Source organism: Nelumbo nucifera, chromosome 4 (genome assembly GCF_055504915.1).
Source record: "Nelumbo nucifera cultivar China Antique chromosome 4, China Antique-T2T, whole genome shotgun sequence".
Lineage (NCBI taxonomy): Eukaryota > Viridiplantae > Streptophyta > Magnoliopsida > Proteales > Nelumbonaceae > Nelumbo > Nelumbo nucifera.
Genome location: NC_142652.1, coordinates 96,732,491 through 96,751,942, shown reverse-complemented (window position 1 = coordinate 96,751,942; position 19,452 = coordinate 96,732,491). Strand labels below are relative to the sequence as shown.

The window sequence follows — 19,452 nt, the reverse complement described above, 5'->3', positions numbered from 1 at the left end:
TTGGGTGATGTCAAATGTTTATAGGCCAAATCCTTATAGGAAAATGAGTGAAATGTGAGAAGAATTAGTGGTTGTTAGAGGTTTATGGCAAGGGTCATGGTGTGTGGGAGGTGATTTCAATGTGATTAGACACAAGATGAATCAAATAACCCACGACACAAACTAACTACTAGTATGAGGAGGTTTAACAACTCTATAGAATCCTTGGAACTGAAGGAGATCATGACAGGGCAGAACAGATTTACTTGGACCAATTATCAGGAAAGCCCTATTCTATCCAAGTTAGATAGATTTCTAGTGACACAAGACTGGGAGGATCATTGGGGGAATTTGATAGGTAGGATATTACCTAGACTCACGTCGGACCACTGGCCAATTTGTCAATCAAGAGGGTAATGGGGGTGGGCCAAAGCCATTTCGGTTTGAAAATATGTGGTTTAAAGTTCCGGGTTTTGTGCAAAAGGTTAGAAACTGGTGGGAGGACACCTCTGTGGCTAGATGGGAAGGGATTACGTTCCATAAAAAGCTTAAGAATTTGAAAGGAAATTAAAGGAGTGGAACTCTAATCAGTTTGGGAGGGTTGAAGAAAGAAAATCCTCCACCTTAATTAGTTGGATTGAAGAAATCGATAGAAAGGAGGAAGAAGGACAAATGGGCATAGAAGAGAAGGAGGAGAGGACAAATTTGAAAAAAGAGTTGGAAGACACACTGTTGAGAGAGGAGATATCATGGAAACAAGAGTCAAGAGAAAGGTGGATAAAGGAAGGTGATGGGAACACTAGATTTTTTTTCATGCAATTGCAAATGGTAGGAGAAGGAAAAATTTTATCTCTATGTTGGAATTGGAAAATTGAGCTACCATCACACAACAAGATGACATTGCAAAGGCATTAGTGGATCACTTTAAACTAATCTATAGAAGGCCAGTGGAGAATAGATGGATCCTAGAGGGTTTGATATGGCCAACTTTAGAAAGCACATTGAGTAGAGAACTAGAAAAAAAGGTTTGAGATGGAGGAAGTGAAGACAACTATTTTCTCAATGGACAAGTCCTAGGCACCGGGACCGGATGGCTTCACCATGGATTTTTACCAAGATTGTTGGGAGTGGCTAAAGGAGGATTTAATGAAAGTCTTTGAGGAATTCTATCATAGAGGGATTATCGACAAAGGGGTTAATGCTACTTTTATTGCATTGATTCCTAAGAAATCAAGATCATGTCACCCCACGGACTTCAGACCCATTAGCCTAGTGACAAGCCAATACAAAATCATAGCCAAGGTTCTCTCTATTCGCCTAAAAAGGTACTCCCATCAATTATCTCACAGTATCAAAGAGCCTTTATTAAAAAGAGACAGATTTTAGATCAACTGCTCATTGTAAATGAGTGTAGAGGAATTCAAGAAGATTGGTAAGAAAGGTATTGTTTGCAGTTTGGGTCTGGAGAAAGCCTACAATTTTGTGGATTGGGGTCTCTTGATTGAAGCTTTGAGCAAATGTGGCTTTGGTGCAAGATGGTGCAAGTGGATTAGAGGATGCCTAAAATCTTATCACTTTTTAGTCTTAATGAATGGGATGGTTATAGATTTTTTTGGTGCTATAAGAGGTGTGAGATAGGGGGATCCACTTTCACCGTTTCTATTCACTATTGTAGCAGAGGTGTTTAGCAGTTTGATCACAAAAGCAGATGAAGTGGGTCTTTTAAGAGGGTGGAGAGTGAGGAGAGACAGGGTGATGGTATCTCATCTTCAATTTGCGGATGACATCATTATTTTTTGTGGGGGGAAGGTGAGGAAGAGGCTAGGAATCTGAGGATGTTATTGAGCTTGTTTGAGAAGTTGACAAATCTGAAGGTTAATCTCAAAAAAAGTGTAGTGGATGGGGCAAATATGGGATAGGAGGAGATTGAGCTATGAGCAAGGGAACTCAAATGTGGGTGTCCAATGATTGGCTTATGAAATACTTAGGACTTCCTTTAGGTGCAAAACCTAGATCTTTGACTTTCTAGAGCCCAGTAGTGGAGAGGTTTGAGAAGAAGTTAGCGGCTTGGAAGAGGAATTATATTTCTTTGGGTGGTAGGATAATCTTAATCAAATCTACCTTAGCTAACATTCCAGTTTATTACCTATCGGTGTTTAACTTGCCTCAGGCGATTGTGAAGAAGCTGGAGAAAATTATGTGGGATTTCTTGTGGGAACTGGGGGAGACAAAGAAGGATCACTTAATTAGATAGGAAATAGTTTGTAGAAGGAAGGAATAAGGAGGGCTAGGGTTAGAGAGGCTGAAAGAAAAGAACTAGGCTCTTCTGGGAAAGTGGTTATGGAGATTCTCAAGAGAATCAAATAGGTTATGGCATAAAGTGATTGCTAGTATTTATGGACTCTCAGAGAATGGGTGGGATGTTGGAACTTCTAGTAGGGCCTCTTGCTCTTCACCTTGGAAAGCGATTCAGAAATGTCTCCCAATTTTTTTCAATCACATCAGACTTGATATTAATTTAGGTAACAAAATCAAATTCTGGAAGGATCTTTGGGTGGGTAAAGTCCCTTTAAAGGATTCTTTCCCTTCCTTGTTCACCCTATCTGCTCTCAAGAGAAAGCCAATTTATGAGTTCTTGCTCCCTTCTCCCTCGGTTAATGGGTTCAGGTGGAATCTAGGCTTTCACAGAAATGTGAGGGACACTGAGTTGGGCTATGTTTCAAACCTACTACACATTCTTAAGGGGGTTTTCCTTGACCTAAGTAAACAAGATGATAGAATTTGGACTCTACATCCTTCTGGGATTTTTAGTTGTGCTTCCTTTTTCAAGTCGTTGTCTTTTCCTTCTCAACCAGTTGTTCCCTTTTTAGTCAAAGAGATCTGGTGTCATCCAATTCCCCCTAAAGTGAGTGCTTTCTGTTGGGAGGTCTTCCATTGTGCAATCAACACTTGTGATATTCTACAGAAAAAGAGACCTGGATGGTGCATTTCCCCAAATTGGTGCTGCTTGTGTGAATCTAATGGTGAATCTACTGCTCTTCACATTTTCATTTCCTATCTATTTGCTTATGGTATTTGGGATTTGTTTTTCTCTCTTTTTGGGTGTAGGTGGAATACTTCGGACAGCTTGGACAAGTTGTTTGATGGTTTTACTTTCAGCTGGCCAAAAAGGAGGGGAAGACTGATGTGGAGGTGTATAAGAGAAGTAGTAATCTGGACCTTATGGGAGGAAAGAAATAAGCGTATATTTGAGGAAAAGAAAGAGAGCAAAGAAGCATTAATTGAAGGGATTATGGCAAAAGTGGCTTTCTGGATAAAGACATTGGAGTTGTTTTCAGCTTTCTCTACTGATGACATATTAAGGAGCTAGAGAACAATTGCAGCCTCAACTTCAACTAAGTAGAAGGCACTAAAGGATTCCTGAAATTAAACTTTGACGGAAGTAGTTTTGGGAATTCGGGGCCATCTAGAATTATAGGGGTTTTAAGAAATGAAAGTGGAGTGATCGTGGATATGTACTCAGGCCCCATTGGAGTGTGATTTTGTAACAACAGAACTGAATGCAGTAATTTATGGGATGCAGAAATCTATGGAAATGGGGATACGAAAGCTAATGGTTGAAGGTAACTCCAAAATAGTAATAAATTTGCTAAAACAGAATGAGAAGGCTCCTTGGTTTTTCAGAAACAAAATCAAACAATTCAAGAGGTTCTCAAAGGATATGTAGCTGATAATTCAATGGACTCCTAGGTCGGCAAATGGTCTAACCAACTAGCGAAGCAAGGGGTAAATAGGGCAGTTTGCTTCTAGGCTCAGTTGTCTGAATATTAAATTGTCTTTGTATTTTATTGGTGGTAGCCAAGGCTGCCTTTGTTCTGTACTCTTTTCTTATTCTAAGTAATAAAATTTGATGTTAATTGCTAATAAAAAAACACAAAAGTTAATAAAAATTATTATATTTCACTTTATATCGCAAAAATTAAGATGGTTTAGCAGTTTAAAAGCATGTTTAAGATTTGTGGATAAAGGGTGTGTGGGTTCAAAACTTAATTTTAAAATATGATTCACTTAGGCTATGTTTGGTTTTAAGGAAAATGTAGGGAAAGGTAAGGAAATCTTTACAAATCTTGTATAGGTTTCTTTACCTTTTCCTACCTTTTCCTTCAAACCAAACATAGTCTCAATAAATGAATTTGACTTGCTGAAATTAAGTCATGTCCGTTAATACCCAATTTGATTTGCTACATGAGGCATCTTGAGTCTTGGCTCCAATTTACTAGTTTATTTCCTTATTTGAGTAAGTTAAATGTTGAAACATATCTTTGAGACTGGACTGGACTTGACAACATAGTTTCAAAACTGGACTGGACCGGACAATTGGACCAAAAAAACCTGACCGGTTCCTTTTTTACCCTAAAACTGCTTTTTGGCCAAGAACCAATGATTTGGTCAGCAAACTACTGATCCAAGCGGTCAAACTGTGATCCAAACAATAATTTTTGGCCGTTGTTTTATTTTTTTTTTATTTTTCTGCCATAGCAGGCTATTTGTTCAGACTGGACGATCGGACCATTCAATCCGGGAACCAGACCTCAGAATGGTTCCCTGTCTAGTCCGGTTTTAAAAACCTTCCTTGACAACTAGACCATCTAAACAAGCAGACCAAATGCAAATATTAGCTAAATCAATCTATTAATTTCCGATTTGATTTGTTGAATGAGACCTATATAGCTTCAACACATATGGCTCTAATAACTTAAATGTTCAAATATAACTTTCAACTTCATGCCACCCATTCACAGGCCGGGCTTCGGACCCAACTTTAAACTGTATCGGGCTCGAATTTCAGGCCGGGCCCATTAGAATTTTGGCAAAAACCAAACCCGAGCCCGACCTATGAACAAGTCATAAGGGTGATCACTTTGAATCCCGCTTGACCCAACCCGAAAATTTCAGGCTTGTTAATGCATATGACGTTACCCCAGTCAATTTCTTGCTTTTGACCGAAAGAATATTGGTTGCGAATACTCTTTTACCTCACACCCACGGTAACGTATAATGCCATAAACTCTCAAACAGCCTCCGCTGTGTTTTATTTTCATATGTTAAAAATTACTATGAAATCAATCGTCTGAGAAGATAATTAGCACTTTCAAGAAAAAATGAAATCAAAGAAAAAATTCCTAATCATCTTCAATTTATATAAGATTAAAAACAGAGGCTACAATTAAGTAGAGAAAAGTTAGAAAATTATGGCTGCCTTAAGAACTTTCTTATAGCTTCTTGGCATCTTTCTAAATTCGATCAAACTCTCTCTTAAGCATTTTATTCATTTCTCTATTTGTTTCAAGAAATAATAGTATTTTCTCCTTGCTTCAGTTAAAAAAAAAAAAACTACTAAAATTTAGAAGATAATTAAGAGTAAACTCATTAGAAAGAAAGAAGAAAATGAGAAAGAGGAACAATAAATCTCTCTTACATGCTTCCCATTGAAAAGCGGAAAGAAATTGCAACATCTGTCCTTCAAATCCCAAAGTAAAAAACGATGCTTCTTTATATACAAACAGAGAACTCCATTTTTTACTTGGTAAGGTTAAGGAATTAGTCATGCTCAGGTCCCCTACCTTGTTGAACACCTCTTCATCTAACCTCTTCCATGTAATCTTTAGATCTGACAGAATTTTTCAATCTTCCTAATATCCAAAAAAAATTATGTTGATTTCTTGCATCCACAATTGCAATTTTCAAGATCTTTATTGAGTTTCTGCAAATAAAATAACATCCAACAATTTAGTAGAGGTACAAAAACTTGTGGCCAAATCAATAAAAATCTTCTATAATGAAATGAATCACCTTTCAATTTAACAGCCAACAAACAGAATGATTAAGGTTCCTTTTGGAAAAGGTTTTATTGTTTTACTTGGGGCTGTGGGGAAAAATTGAACCAAAAAATGTTTTGAGCAGTGGTAATAATTTCTTCTAACGTTAAAACACATCTAAGCCCCAACACCGAGGCACAAAGCTTAAAGTTGGAACTTTGTACTTTTGTCTCAGTTTGTGAAGAGTAGGAATACAAATATATGTCCAGTGTAAACAAGGTTTAGAAATATAAAGTACAAAGTTTGTACTGTACATATTTGTATTTGTACTCTTACCAACACTGGACATATTTGTATTTGTATTCTTCCCAAACTGAGCTTTTGGGATCACAAATCCTGAAACACAACCTAAGAAACAAGACAATATGTGACGAAGTTGCTTTAGAAAGGGACAAGGTTAGAACACTATTTTGGTAATTGACCATGAATCTCATGGCTTATGGATAAATACCAAAGACATGTAAGTAGAACATACAATTTAATGGCCTATTCCAATAGCAAGGTATGAGATGAAAATTAATTTTTTTCAAGTAAAACATTACAATGAAATGCATAAATCTGATTGATCAAAAAAAAAATGCATAAACCTGGATAGTTTATTTGTTCCTTATTATATATGGTTATACATAACTGAACTTTCTCCAACATGGATAAAAAAGTTATCACATTATGGATTTTGGATTCATTTTGTGGATTTGTTACCTTCATTATCATGTGTATATGGTTTTAGAATGAAAAAAGGCCATTACCCAGTGTTGATCCCAACTACGGGGGTCTTGGAAGGGGACCAAGGGGTCCAGTAGACTGGCATTCATGGTTTTATGTCTTTTAAAACCCAAGAAAAGAATTAGCAAGTCTAGGGCTTACATACCTGGAGTTTTCTAATTTCATTTATAGTGCCCTAATTATTATTCTTACAGTAAACAGGGCTTACATACCTGGACTTGATTTTGTAGGCCTTTAATATGTTGCACTGCCAAATCCAACATATCCGCAGTATTTGTTTGCTACAACACAAGAATTTAGGTTGTTAAGAACAAGAGTGATTATTATCAAAATGGTACAAAGTTAAGATACAAAATAAAGTAATTTTACCAATAAGAAGGCCCTAAAGCAATGACAATGAAAAGCCATTGAAACAATGGGAATGGTGATATTACAAGGTATATCACATCTTTATTCATTATTCTGATAATTTCAGTTAAAATTGCATAAGTGTGGCAATTGTATCTCATTATATTATCACATGGTTATGGGATCAATGTCTGCAATGTGAAAGATCAAAATCAATGTTAGTTATCTTGAATTCGGAACACTAACTTTCTTCATTTCCATCCATTCATTTCACTCACATAAGAAAAGAAAATAAAAGCCTACTCTAGAGTTCCATTTTATTACAAAACAGAATTCCTGTCAGAAAGTAAGCCTATAAGGCTATGTTTGGTTTGAAGGAAAAGGTAGGGAAAGGTAGGGAAACCTTTACAAACCTAAAAGTTGGAGAACTTTCCTTCATTTGTATTTTAAGCAAACATTAATAAGAAACCCATTACTTTGTTTCTTAACAATGTAAATTTAGTACATCCTGAAATGCATATATCTCCACTTTGATGTGATGAATAGGGGTGACAATTTCCAGCCCAGCCCAGCCCAGTCCAGAAATTTCCAGGCTTGAGTCTAGGTTTTGTTTCTAGGTGGGCCCGAGCCCACATCAGGCCTCAAAAGTTCAGGGCAGGCCCTACACCTGATCTAGTCCACAATATATATTATATATTTAATAATATACATAATATGTTTATATTATAAAATATTATATCTATTACATAATATAATAAATTATATTTTAACATAATATGAATATAATATATTTACAAATATGTTTTATTTTATTTTACACTAAATATTTTAATATATATTATACATATTCATGAGTTGATACGTGAGTCAACTGATGTATGAGAAAATAGCTTGTTCTCTAGAGTTAACTATCCTTATATAGATAAAAGGCAAATCCTTCACTATATTAGGCAATGTGGGATAACACTCTATTGAGTGTTGTTGAATGAACAAGCATTATGCCATTATCCCATATTGCCCAATTATTAGAATGAAGGCCTTTCTGTCATCTATTGACAACCATGAGTGTTGAAGCCCATATTTCTTAATGGCATAGACCTAAAGCCAAGCCAAGTTGGGCCCAGGCAGCCCATAATCACCCCTAGTGATGAGATGATCTCAACCAAGCTTCAATACCTTGATGGCTTGATGTGATTTAACAAAATTGAAATTTATCATGAAATACTTATGTCAAATATATGCTATTAAATAAAAATAGTGTAAATTTGAAACAGATTTCAGGTGGATACGCAAAGGGAATCGCATCGAACCAGAGGCATTGGTGGTATGGTCAGGTTTCCCAATTGAGGATGCAACTTGGGAACCTTACTTGGATTTACAGAATAGATTTCCACATCTTGACCTTGAGGGCAAGGTCGCTTTCAAGGGAGGAGGGACTGTTGAGACACAAATAAAGGGAATACAAGTGTACAAGAAAAGGCCATGCCAGCCTTTAAAGAATGTAACCAACAGCCAACCACTAGAACAAACTAACTAACAAACTGGACAAGTGGAGAGGCGGGTATAACAGAATTGTAACAGCAGTATATAAATAAGGAAAGGAAGCTAGGAGGGGATTATCGATTTGGGAATACAATCTCTCTTTCTCTCTCTCTCTCTCTCTCTCTCTCTCTCTCTCTCTCTCATTCAGGAGGCGGGCTCCCTCAAAAGAGTCCCTGAGTTAGGCAGTCCCTAACACCAACCTAGTCGATCTACTTATTGACTAAACCAAAACCGACCGACCCTGAAACTGACCCAAACATGAAGGGTCAGTTTGGATCAGTTATCGGTTTAGTGAGTTTATATAACAATTAAAATAGTTACTTTTTTGAAACTAATAAATATTTATTTAACCTCTTTTTTTCTCTTTTCCAAAACTGAAGAGCACTCTTCTCAGGACCAATGGGGAATGGAGACTCCTTAAAGGCAGAATTGTACGCAGCCCTACAAGGTGTACAGATTGCAAGAGAGTTAGGATTGGAAAATTTGGTGATAGAAGGGGACTCCAAGGTGGTGGTGGGTTGGCTAAAAAACCCAGATTCAGTGATCTGGGTTTACAGAAATGAATTGAAGAAATTCAAATGGTTAACTCAGCAGATGGAGGTAACTATACAGTGGGTGGGGAGGGAGGCAAATGCTTTGCTGATTCTCTAGCTAAACAAGGGGTAACTACGGAACAGTTGTACTACTGGGCCCAATTGTAACTTTATGAGACTTCTGTATCAATGAGTGAGGCTGCACCTCGCGCCGCATATTGGAATGCTTGTAACGAACTATTTATCATTCGCTTCTAATGAAATCAATTGAATTTTATCTATCAAAAAAAAAAACGTGTATATCCATTCCAATTTCCAAGACTCCTTTACAACAATGCTTGCTAAACCCAAAAAGGTGATCAATAAACTAATAAAGGTAATAAATAACTTTATTTAACCTCTCTTTTTTTCTCTTTCCAAAACTGAATAGTGAAGACTCCAACAGTTCAACGTGTATGTCCATTACAATTTACAAGACTCCTTGACAGCAATGCTTGCTAAACTCAAAAAGGTAATAAATAAACCAATAAAGGTAATAAATAACTTTACTTAAATTTAAAGTTAACTATGATAGGGAGTAGGGAAGGACTAAGGAGTACCGAGTAGGGACTAATTAGTAATTACTTAAACATATAGGGTTGTTTCGGTTTCAGTTTTCATGTATAAAAACTGAAAACCGAACCGAGTTGTTAGTTTATTTTCTCACACAAACCAAAACCAACCGGTGGTTTTGAAAAACCGATCAACTCAGTTGGGTCGGGCCGGTTTTGTCGGTTTGACATTTAAAGTGAACACCCCTAATGTTAAGGGATCTCTTGGCTAATCCAAAACTGTCCATCAGATGGAGGACCTACTGGATAGTACATGTTTGATTCCACCATAAAATTCCTACAGCTAACCTTGTATTGGAGGTCCAGGCAATTGATAATAGCTGTCCATATGTTCAACTTTTCAATATAAAAGTCATATAAAGAGAATTTATTTTCAACATGTGTAAGGTCTTGTTTGCTAAATTTTCCACAAAGAAAGGGTGCTAGATGAGCAAGGGAGACTCCTTTTGAGCTTCAAACCAATTTACCACATGGGTGATTTCCATATCTTTTGGGGAAGCTCACCAAATAACCTGACTGGTATACCTATTCACATATATTATAGGATTGCAAAAATACTGCATAACAAATTAATAAAATTCTCCCATATTTAATAAAGTTTATGTGATATAGAAGACCTATAAATGATCATGTCTTTGCATTTTTTTTTGAAAGGTTCCATGATGAAAAAAAAAAAACAACGATGAAACTAGACTGGCCTAGAAGGTTGAATTCTGCAGACCACTAGTACTTAAACTGGGTCAGGTCAAATCACCTAACTAAATGACTTCTATGCAAACTGAGTTGTCTTAATACAGAATAATGAAGGCATCACAAATGTAGGAAGCATATGAGCCCATTTTGGATAACACCTTATCTTCTACCTGCCAATGAAGGCATCACCTAACTAAATGTTCATGGCCTCTCTATTTTTTTTTTTTTTTGATAAATGTTCATGGCCTCTCTATACAGCTTTATTTCATTACAAAAGTAATTGGTTATTGATCTGTGTATATTTCATGCCTGAAACGCATGGAACTTCAAACTGAATCCATGTTTATCCGCTCATCTTAAATACAACTCCACTGATGACTCTTAACACCCTCAATTAGCTGAACATATGCAAGTGGACCTTATGCACAGATCCATTCTATATTCAACATTTCCTCAAAAATACTCATTAAAGAAAAAAAAAACAGTATGGATACCATACCTTGTCCATGTTAGGAACAAGTTCTTGCAATTTCTTCAGCTTTTCACTTATCCTAGTCCTCCTCTCCTGTACACATATAAAGGAAAATATAGGTAAGTTATACATGCTTCATGCATGCATTGCACTCTATGTTATTAGTTTACAGGAGCAAGTGAATGACGATGTGAAGTTGAAATGTAATTGATAAGCTCTCTCCCTCTCAACGTTTATGTAATGAAAACTTAAATGGATGTATGAAGAACTATTAATGTCTATGAACACATGCAGTGTTACTGACCCTCTCAGCAATGCTTCTTGGGTGAGTGGCACAACCACGCTTAGCACGGATTTTGCAAGGAACAGAGTCTTGTTGAAGCTGTAACAGTTTCTCTACAGTGGCCATTTCTATATTCCTGGGTAAGCTAAACTGAAAACAAAGAAGAAGCCAAATCATCAAATGTTAAACAGATAAAAATATGGCAACAAAATCCAGTCCTTGATACTACACCATTATGTGGACAAGAACATGAGATGAAATACCTGAGGGTCTATGCCACTGATACTGGTGACAATGTCACCATTGATAGTTTTGGCTCGTTTGCTTGAAGAAGAAAAAACGATCGAATTGGTATCATCCCATGATCCCATTGTGAAGGTACCAGAACCATAAGAGTGTCCAACCTTTCCAGTACCATCATCCGAGCTACAGCCTCCCACAACACTTTCACCAACCTCTGAGATTTGAGAAAGAGAATCTTGTCTTGTAAAGCTCAATTGAGACTTCAGCCTTCCATTTGCCATCCCATGGCTGCTATTAGTGCCTGACTGAGAGCTATAGCTTCCAATTCCTCTTGAAATAGAAAAACCTGCGTTAAATTGTCCAAAATGGGAAGCCATCAGATTATCAGAAATTAATCAAATCAAACTCATTTCTTAAGGCTGTGTTTGGTTGCAATGCAAATAAATTTGAGTATGGCAGTGCAAATGATTTGAGTATAAATTCTGATCTATTTTTGTTTCAAATTTTAGCTTATTTTATTTGATTGCAGTACAAATGAAGTAAATTAAGACATGAAGCAGAATAAAGTAAATCCCAAAACGAAATTAAATGAGAATTTGCATTTTTTTTCATTTGCACTTCCATGCATTTGTACTAGTGCAAATAAAATTGCTATCTCAAGCCTCCACCAATGTGACATGCAGTACTTTAAATTGAAAAATTGACTCAATTAGTGACCCACAAGTCCAGAGAAAAACATAACCAAGTCAACTCAGCTGAGTTTCAACGAGACTAGCAAGGCTTTCAAGCTAAGGAGCCACATATACTCTGAGTACAAAGCAAAGCACAAAATAACTACTATGCATATTAAAACAACAGATTAGATTCCTTCCTTTTTTTGATTGGTAACAGTTGAACTTTATTGGCATGTATAAAGAATAGAGCAAGCACAATAAAATGGCAAGCACCCCACATGTTGGCTTAGTCCATACTAGCCAGTAGACACCCCACTCACACTTTAAAGTGGACGTTCGATACAACTAATTTCTGTTTACTTGATGTATTGTAGGACAAGGTATGGGTCCTACAAATTTCAGATCTGGTGATGAGCCTTGTGGGGTGAAGAAGGGAGTTTGGATGATTAAGGATGAAGAATAGGGATGGAAAAGCAAGTAGACAGCTTGCTGTATACCAAAGAATGATCAATAAATTAGAAAGAGAGAGAAGACTCTTGCTGTTAGGGTAAACTGCAAAGAGATATATCAATTAGAAGAAAAGGTGAGAGAGGGTGGAAAGAGAAAATTTCTTCGCAACAACCAGACTTCACTAAACTAAACTTCATGTCATCATATCAACTCTTCTTAAATTGCAATTACAATGACTCTATACACACTCAACATATCGACTCAGATGCTCCTTTACAGACTCCATAGGGACCCTTAGAAAAGGATTTTTACTCCCAAAGAACTACTAAAACCAAGTTAATGTAAAATCATTACTATTAATAGTATGTAATTATAGAAATTACCATAAAAAATGAGTTCAAGGGATGATTGTAATCGTGAATTGAAAAGTTAACATAAGTAGTAATTACCAAAAAATAGTAAATTTCTAGAAAAATTTAAAACACTATTCTTAGAAAAACTAGAACTAGAAAATAAAAACTTGAAATTTAAAACACAATTTCAAAGAATACTATCACCTAAAAATTCTAAAATCGGCATAGGCGATAGGAATTGGATAACTGATAGGCTGGCTGCTAAAGGAAGAGGAGAATGAGATATGAAAATTTGCTAATAAAAAAAAGAAGTATAGATGGTTGACCAGGGACATGGAGATAAATCTACTGTGGGTAAAAAGGACTGCCAATTCCTTTGCAGATACACTTGCAAAACAAGGGCTGGAAGAGAAGGCCTATTTTGGGCTTTGTTGCAAATAGTTGTCAAGGCGATGCCTAGGTGCCCGCCTAGGCGACTGGGCGATTTTTTAGAAGTCGCCTTTACCAACGCTTAGGTGTTTTTGTATTAGGCGCTCACACACATATATGCTATACTATTTTTTTGAATGTGCATATGTATTATATCATTTTTATTGGTTTGTTTTATCTTTTTTATTAAAGTAATTCTCTTGGTACATTCTTCTTCTTCTTCTTTTGGGATGAAACAGGGGCTCCTCCTCCTCCTCCTCCTCCTCCTCCTTCTTCTTCTTCTTCTTCTTCTTAACAATCCTCCATTTTTTTAGCCTGAAACAGGGTCTCCACCCCCTTAAACACAGTCCACATCGTCCTCTTGAACAACTTATGTTGTGAACGAAACAGGGGCTCCGCCCCCTTATTTTTCACTCTTTTCTTATCTGCAATCCCCCATTTTTTTTGGCCTGGATGCTAGCTATGGCATTTTATGTTTTCTTCGAATGATTTTATTGCTAATAGCTAGCATACAGGTATGTTTGTTAGAATAAAAAACCAATAATGTAGCTTAAGAGGAGTAGGGATATATATTTTATACTTTAAAATTCGATCGCCTAGGCACCCGCCTAGTCGCCTAAGCGACTGAGAGCTCTGTGGTCACGTTAAGAGTGTTTACCTCTCCCCATGTACTTTATTATATCTGTTTTTCTCATTAACATAGTTTCAGTTACTGATAAAAAAAAAAAAAAAAAAACTCTGATGTATTTCCCCATGGATTCTTTCCTTGCTTCCGTATCTGCATCTTTACTCCTTGTCTTGCTAACCCATCTACCAGCCCATTAGCAGATCTTGGATCCACTTATAACTTGTCCTCACTCCTCACCTCTGTAGACAGCTTATCAATAGATGAGATTCATTTTCTTCAAAAATATGAGAAAAATCAGGAAAAAATAAAGATGATATTCCTTTTTCACCAGTTTTTCTCATATGTCAATATCCCTCTAATTTTTACACCTACAAGCATATAGGTACACCATCAGCCCCCTCCCCTCTCTCTCCTACCAAGGTATGTACTATTGTACCCTCCACAAATGCATATTATACTTCACATCTAGAATATTGTGAACTTGAAAATTGGATTGGCAGATATTGGACCCATCTAAAATGTCACTATATACCACATCTATGTGTATGATGTATCATAAGGGCAATGATGCATTTCATTGTAATTTTCTAATTACCTTACCAAAAAATAATGTAATCAACTTTTTCAAAGCATGGATTAGTCAAATGACTAGTTGGAGAGCTAGACAATTGCATTACCAACTAACTGATTAATATTCATGATGCAGTTCACTTAGGATTAGACCTGTTCATGGGTCGGGCCGGGCCGGGCTCGGGCTGGGCTTTTACTCTTCATGAATAGAAATTTGTTAGGCCTGAGCCCGAGCCCGGCCCGACCAACGGGCCTACAACTTGGGCCCGAGCCCGGCCCTGATAAAAAGCCCGAAGCCCGACCTAATAAAAAAATTGGAATTTTTCCCTATTCACCGCCAGTGACTGTGTTCGCCGGATCTGAGTTCACGGTGACTGTGAGCTGCGATTTTAACATGATCAGTTCGCGTCAGAGAGAGAGAGAGAGAGAGAGAGAGAGAGAGAACTCACCGCCCTTGGTGCCTATATTCGCTGCCTCGCTGTCGCCGGTGTTTGAGATTTGAAAGAGAAGTGAGAAGAGGAACGAGAGAGAGAGAGAAAGAGAGAAAGAGAGAGAGAGAGAGAGAGAGAGAAAGAGAAGGAGAGGACTCATTGCTGGAGTTGTTGCGCCGGTGAACGTTCGCAGCCTCGCCGGTTGTGTGGCTGCCTGAGAGTGTGAGGATTGAGGACTGAGGACTGAGGAGGATGTGAAGACTGAAGAGAAGAGAGGTTCGACTGGAAAGAGGGAAAGAAAGAGGGGTTCGACTAGGGTTTTTTAACTTTAATCTATAGCTCGGGCTGGGCTATTTTGGCAAATCCCGAGCCCGGCTCGAATTTATTGCAAGCCGGGCTTTTTGGCCCGGGGTTAAGCCCGCGGTCTCATTTGCGTGTTCAAGACCGTCCGGGGGCCGGGCCGGCCCATGAACAGGTCTAGTTAGGATGACCAAGCGTCAACTAATGTTATGCATCTTTGTTCTTCTTAATATAAAATATTTTTATTAAAAATAAAGAAAAAATGAGATCCCCCTTTCCTCTTCATCCTCCTCCTAACCCCCCTCCTCTTAAGGAGGCGTAAGCCTCCTAGTGTTTTGGAGGCTTATGCCTCTTGCGTTCTGAAGTACGCTTCACGCCTCTACGTTTTAAAACATTGGATTGTACTGATATCTTAAATTTAGAACAAGTCTTTTTATCAACCAGTCATTTGCCTTCCACATCAATAACATTGGATGTGATTCACTGGGGATGGTGAACAGTATTTCAATTTTATCCTTTTTCTTTTTTTCTCCTACTATTGTGATTTACATCTCAATTCTCATCTAGTTACATACAATGTTTTAAAACGCAAAGGCGTGACGCGAGGCGTTCCACTACCTAGAGGTGTGAGGCGTAGTTCAGAACGCAAGAGGCATTCTCATATTAAGAAAGGGGATCTCATTAAGAGGAGGGGGGTTAGGAGGAGGATGAAGAGGAAGGGGGGATCTCATTTTTTCTTTATTTTTAATAAAAATCTTTTATATTAAGAAGAATAAAGATGCATAACATTAGTTGAAAGGGGGGGTCTTGTCAAACCACCTTCTTTCCCCTTATCTTTTCTTCCCTTCCCTTTTCCTTCCTTTTTCTCTTTTTTTCTTCTCTTTCTTTTTCTTTCCCTTCTCTTTCTTTTCCTTTCCTTTCCTTTCCTTTTTTTTCTTTTTTCTTTTTTTTCTGTCTTTTTATATCAGATGTGCATGAGGCGCATGAGGCGTACACCTCAGAGGTGTCAATGCCTCTAGCATATGCCTCAGGGCGTGCCTCCAGGCGTACGCCTCCCACACCTTTTAAAACACTAGTTACATATAATATGTCATCCAGGTTAAACTTAAAGTTTCTCATATTGAAAAAAAAAAAAAAAAAAAAAAAAACAGGATGGTTATAATGAATGTTTAAACTCAATAATTGCATCGACAAAGAACCTTTTCAGCTTGAGTAGACTCAGTTCAGTCAGCTGGGGTTAGACCTGTTCACGGGATGGGCTTTGGGCCCAAGTTTACACTGTCAGGCTCGGGCTTCGGGCCAGGCCCATGAACAGGTCTAGCTGGGGTTTCCCACTTTGATTCATATGACTCAATGAGTTGGGTTGTTCCAAACCAGGCTCAGGTTCTTAATCAAGTCTCAACACTTGACTCATCTAGCTCTAAAACTACAGAACTGTATCGTATTTCCTGAGGAAAATTTAAATCTTGCAGCTTTATTCCATGCATCTCCTCAAAGCCTTTAATACTGGAAAGGACCAAGCATCACTCCTTAAGCAAGTTGCTTGGGAATCCATGAGAAGATTGATCTTTTACGCCCCCCCCCCCAAAAAAAAAAAGTCCATGAAAAGATATGTCCATACTTTGTCATGTAGTGTTTTAGGTCATATTTGTCACAATATATAGAGAGAGAAGAATTGTTTACTAGTAGCAATTGTTCGAGTGATGGTTGAACTGGCCAAAGATGCCACGTATCTATCTTCGTGGCCGCTCCCCTCTCAGGCCACGTTGACGCCGCGCATAACAAAAGAGCACGACTAAGAAAGAGTGTCCCACACGGACAAGGAAGCGAACTCCACTGGGGAAAGGAAACCTCCTGAAGACCTCGACGGATGCCCTCATCTCGACAACCCCAGGAGCCCTATCCATTTGGGACACGGGCACCCAACTGTAAATAGGTATTCCCTGCTCGAGGTAAGGGACTTTTGGAACTGTGCTCTTTGAATACCACTTTGCACTATCTCTTCGGCCCAGACCAGCTCTATTTCAACCTAGTCAGCCCGACCACATCCTTCTCGATCCTACTGACTTGAAGGTCGAAGTACTACCCGGGGAGCAACTCCTCGGGCCTCTGACTTTTCTCCTGGTTGCAGATTTCGATGCGTGGCTTCATCCTTCCACCTCGGTCTCATCTAGCTGACAGGACTATCTGATTATGTCCTCGATTCGGAACACCTCGGATCGGACAGCATCAGCATTCTTCTTCTTGTTGCTCCTTTTACAATTAAAACTTTGTTTTCTATCTCTTTTCCATCTAAACAAGCGCATCCCAAGAGGCTCAAAAAAGGTTCTATGAAGGGTATGAAGTCTCATAGGCCTTGGGCTTAATCAAATCAGACCTTCACCCTCCTCTTATTAGTAACTTATTTACCCAATGAAAAATAAGCAAATATTAATAGAACAGCTGCAAAACTCCTAGTCCTAGTAGATTTCACACCAGACACATCCCCTTGGGTTCTACATCCACCACCTAAATTAGGTTTGCCACCTCAGCATATAAAAATTGGGTCTTGTCACTTCTGGCACCCATTCGCTGAACTAATTTCTCCTGAAACAGTGATTGAAATCTCTATTCAAAGATGATTTAAAACAGAGTCTTTTTCATAAAATAAATAAATAAATACAAGTAACTTATAAAAAAGTAAAAGGAAAAAAATAGTATTAATGTTAGATACCACATCAACATCAATACCTCATTGACCAAACCCAAAAATAAAATATAATAAGATGTCGACCCATACATTGAATCGGCACTCCTAAGTTTGTTTTCCATCAATTATTTTTACTAAAACACAAATTATAACAAAAGCCCTCATACAAAATATGTAATAATTATAAAAAAGTATTGGACTAATCATTTAACTATGTGGGACAGTGGGAGTTTTGATAATGGTGGTGGACCAAACTCTAGAGATACATCTCCCCAGGAGCCAGGGGCATACTGTGGAAATCAAATCCACAACCATCTCAAGCAAGGAATTTATCCTTGGACAAAAAAAAAGGGAATTTACCCATTTATCTCAATCTCAAATCCTCAAATTTTCCACATTCTTGAGACCTCCAAAATGTGGGTCCAGATCCTCCATGAGCCCTTATCTACCCACTATACACGTGGCCACTCACTCGAAGCCTTGTTCAGCGTATCCATGTGGGGCCCATAAAAGATGACGAACAAGGGGAGGGGAGAGAGTGGGACCCGTAATGGAACGATAAACATCCAACCATCCAAGCCTAAAAATAGTAATAAAATATACAATTGAAGAAGACGTTTTTAGTCAATTCATTTGTTCATACATGTCTAATATCTTTTGTGGAGGCCAGGCTCAAACCCAGTTTCAACCATTCTTAGAGGTTTCGTCAAACCACTAAACCAGGGTCGGTCTGCGACAAGTATCGTTTCGTTTCGGATACGATACTCATCAAAGCCAAGAGCGGAATAGTTGAGCAAAAGGCAAGACTTTTGCAGGCAGAAGAGGCCAATCGAAACGGAGAAGGAAGAGAAACAGAAAGGAAAATTGCAAAAACCAACCACATCGAGAAGATTGATTAGTTTAAGAGAAATGAAAATTGAAAAGAAGAGAAGAAAAAATAAAAGAAAAGAACTAACCATTGTCCGCCATCAGATGATTGAGGAACCCGGCGGGAGAGCTGCTATGGCGAATCAACGGCGAAGATCCACTGGCTCTCAAATTACTAACGGCTGCCAAGTCCCCGACGGCAATCTCGTTCAAACCATAAGATCTCTCAAGACCGGAGCTGGTGGCAGCACGTTCACTCCGATAGGCAGCATCCTTGGTCTCAGAGGCGACGTTGTTGGCTTTGCAGCTGGACTCGGTTGTAAGAGAGGAAGAATCGCCGGAGAAGTAACGACCCATGAGAGTCTCGGATCCGACGGCAGCGGAGAATTCTTGCTCGGACCCGCCGACGACAGAATTGACGACGCTGGTGATGAGGGAGCCGGGAGCTGAGCCGTAGCGGGTCAGATTGCTAGGGGGACCTAGAGGCCTATTCGGAGAGGGGAACATGGGTGGAGGAGGGAGAGAGATAAGCAGAGGAGATGGAACAGATGAATGAAGCAACAGCAGCAGCAGCAGAGGAATAGGAAGAGTCAGGAGAAAGGCTGGGAGGTGGAAGAAGTGGAGGAGAGATGTGGAAAATGGAAAGGGAAGTGCATTTTTAGGGGGTTATGGTGGGTGTGAAGTTATGATGCTTTGTTGAGTAAAAGTCGAGGATTCACCCCGGCTGTCCCACAAATCTATGGAGACTCGTG

At 38.4% G+C, this 19,452-nt stretch overlaps 1 protein-coding gene across 1 annotated transcript; it reads right to left on the bottom strand.

Moving 5' to 3' along the window:
- Positions 1 to 5,430: 5,430 nt before the first annotated feature.
- On the bottom strand, positions 5,431 to 19,377 carry LOC104610833 (basic helix-loop-helix (bHLH) DNA-binding superfamily protein). Its single transcript, XM_010277641.3, has 6 exons — positions 18,790 to 19,377; positions 11,330 to 11,655; positions 11,088 to 11,216; positions 10,811 to 10,876; positions 6,797 to 6,865; positions 5,431 to 5,743 (listed from the first exon to the last, which is right to left on the bottom strand). Exons 1-6 carry the CDS (start codon positions 19,205 to 19,207, stop codon positions 5,690 to 5,692), a joined length of 1,062 nt encoding a protein of 353 aa, XP_010275943.1. The 5' UTR covers positions 19,208 to 19,377; the 3' UTR covers positions 5,431 to 5,689.
- Between the last annotated feature and the right edge of the window lie 75 nt (positions 19,378 to 19,452).

What these genes read in the sequence shown, in the direction of transcription:
- LOC104610833 (XM_010277641.3), bottom strand. Translation starts at nt 19,207, where the DNA reads ATGTTCCCCTCTCCGAATAGGCCTCTAGGTCCCCCTAGCAATCTGACC. An exon ending in TCATCTGATGGCGGACAATG is followed by an intron (nt 11,656 to 18,789) that starts GTTAGTTCTTTT and finishes AATTTAACGCAG; the next exon opens with GTTTTTCTATTTCAAGAGGA. An exon ending in TCAGTGGCATAGACCCTCAG is followed by an intron (nt 11,217 to 11,329) that starts GTATTTCATCTC and finishes CTTTGTTTTCAG; the next exon opens with TTTAGCTTACCCAGGAATAT.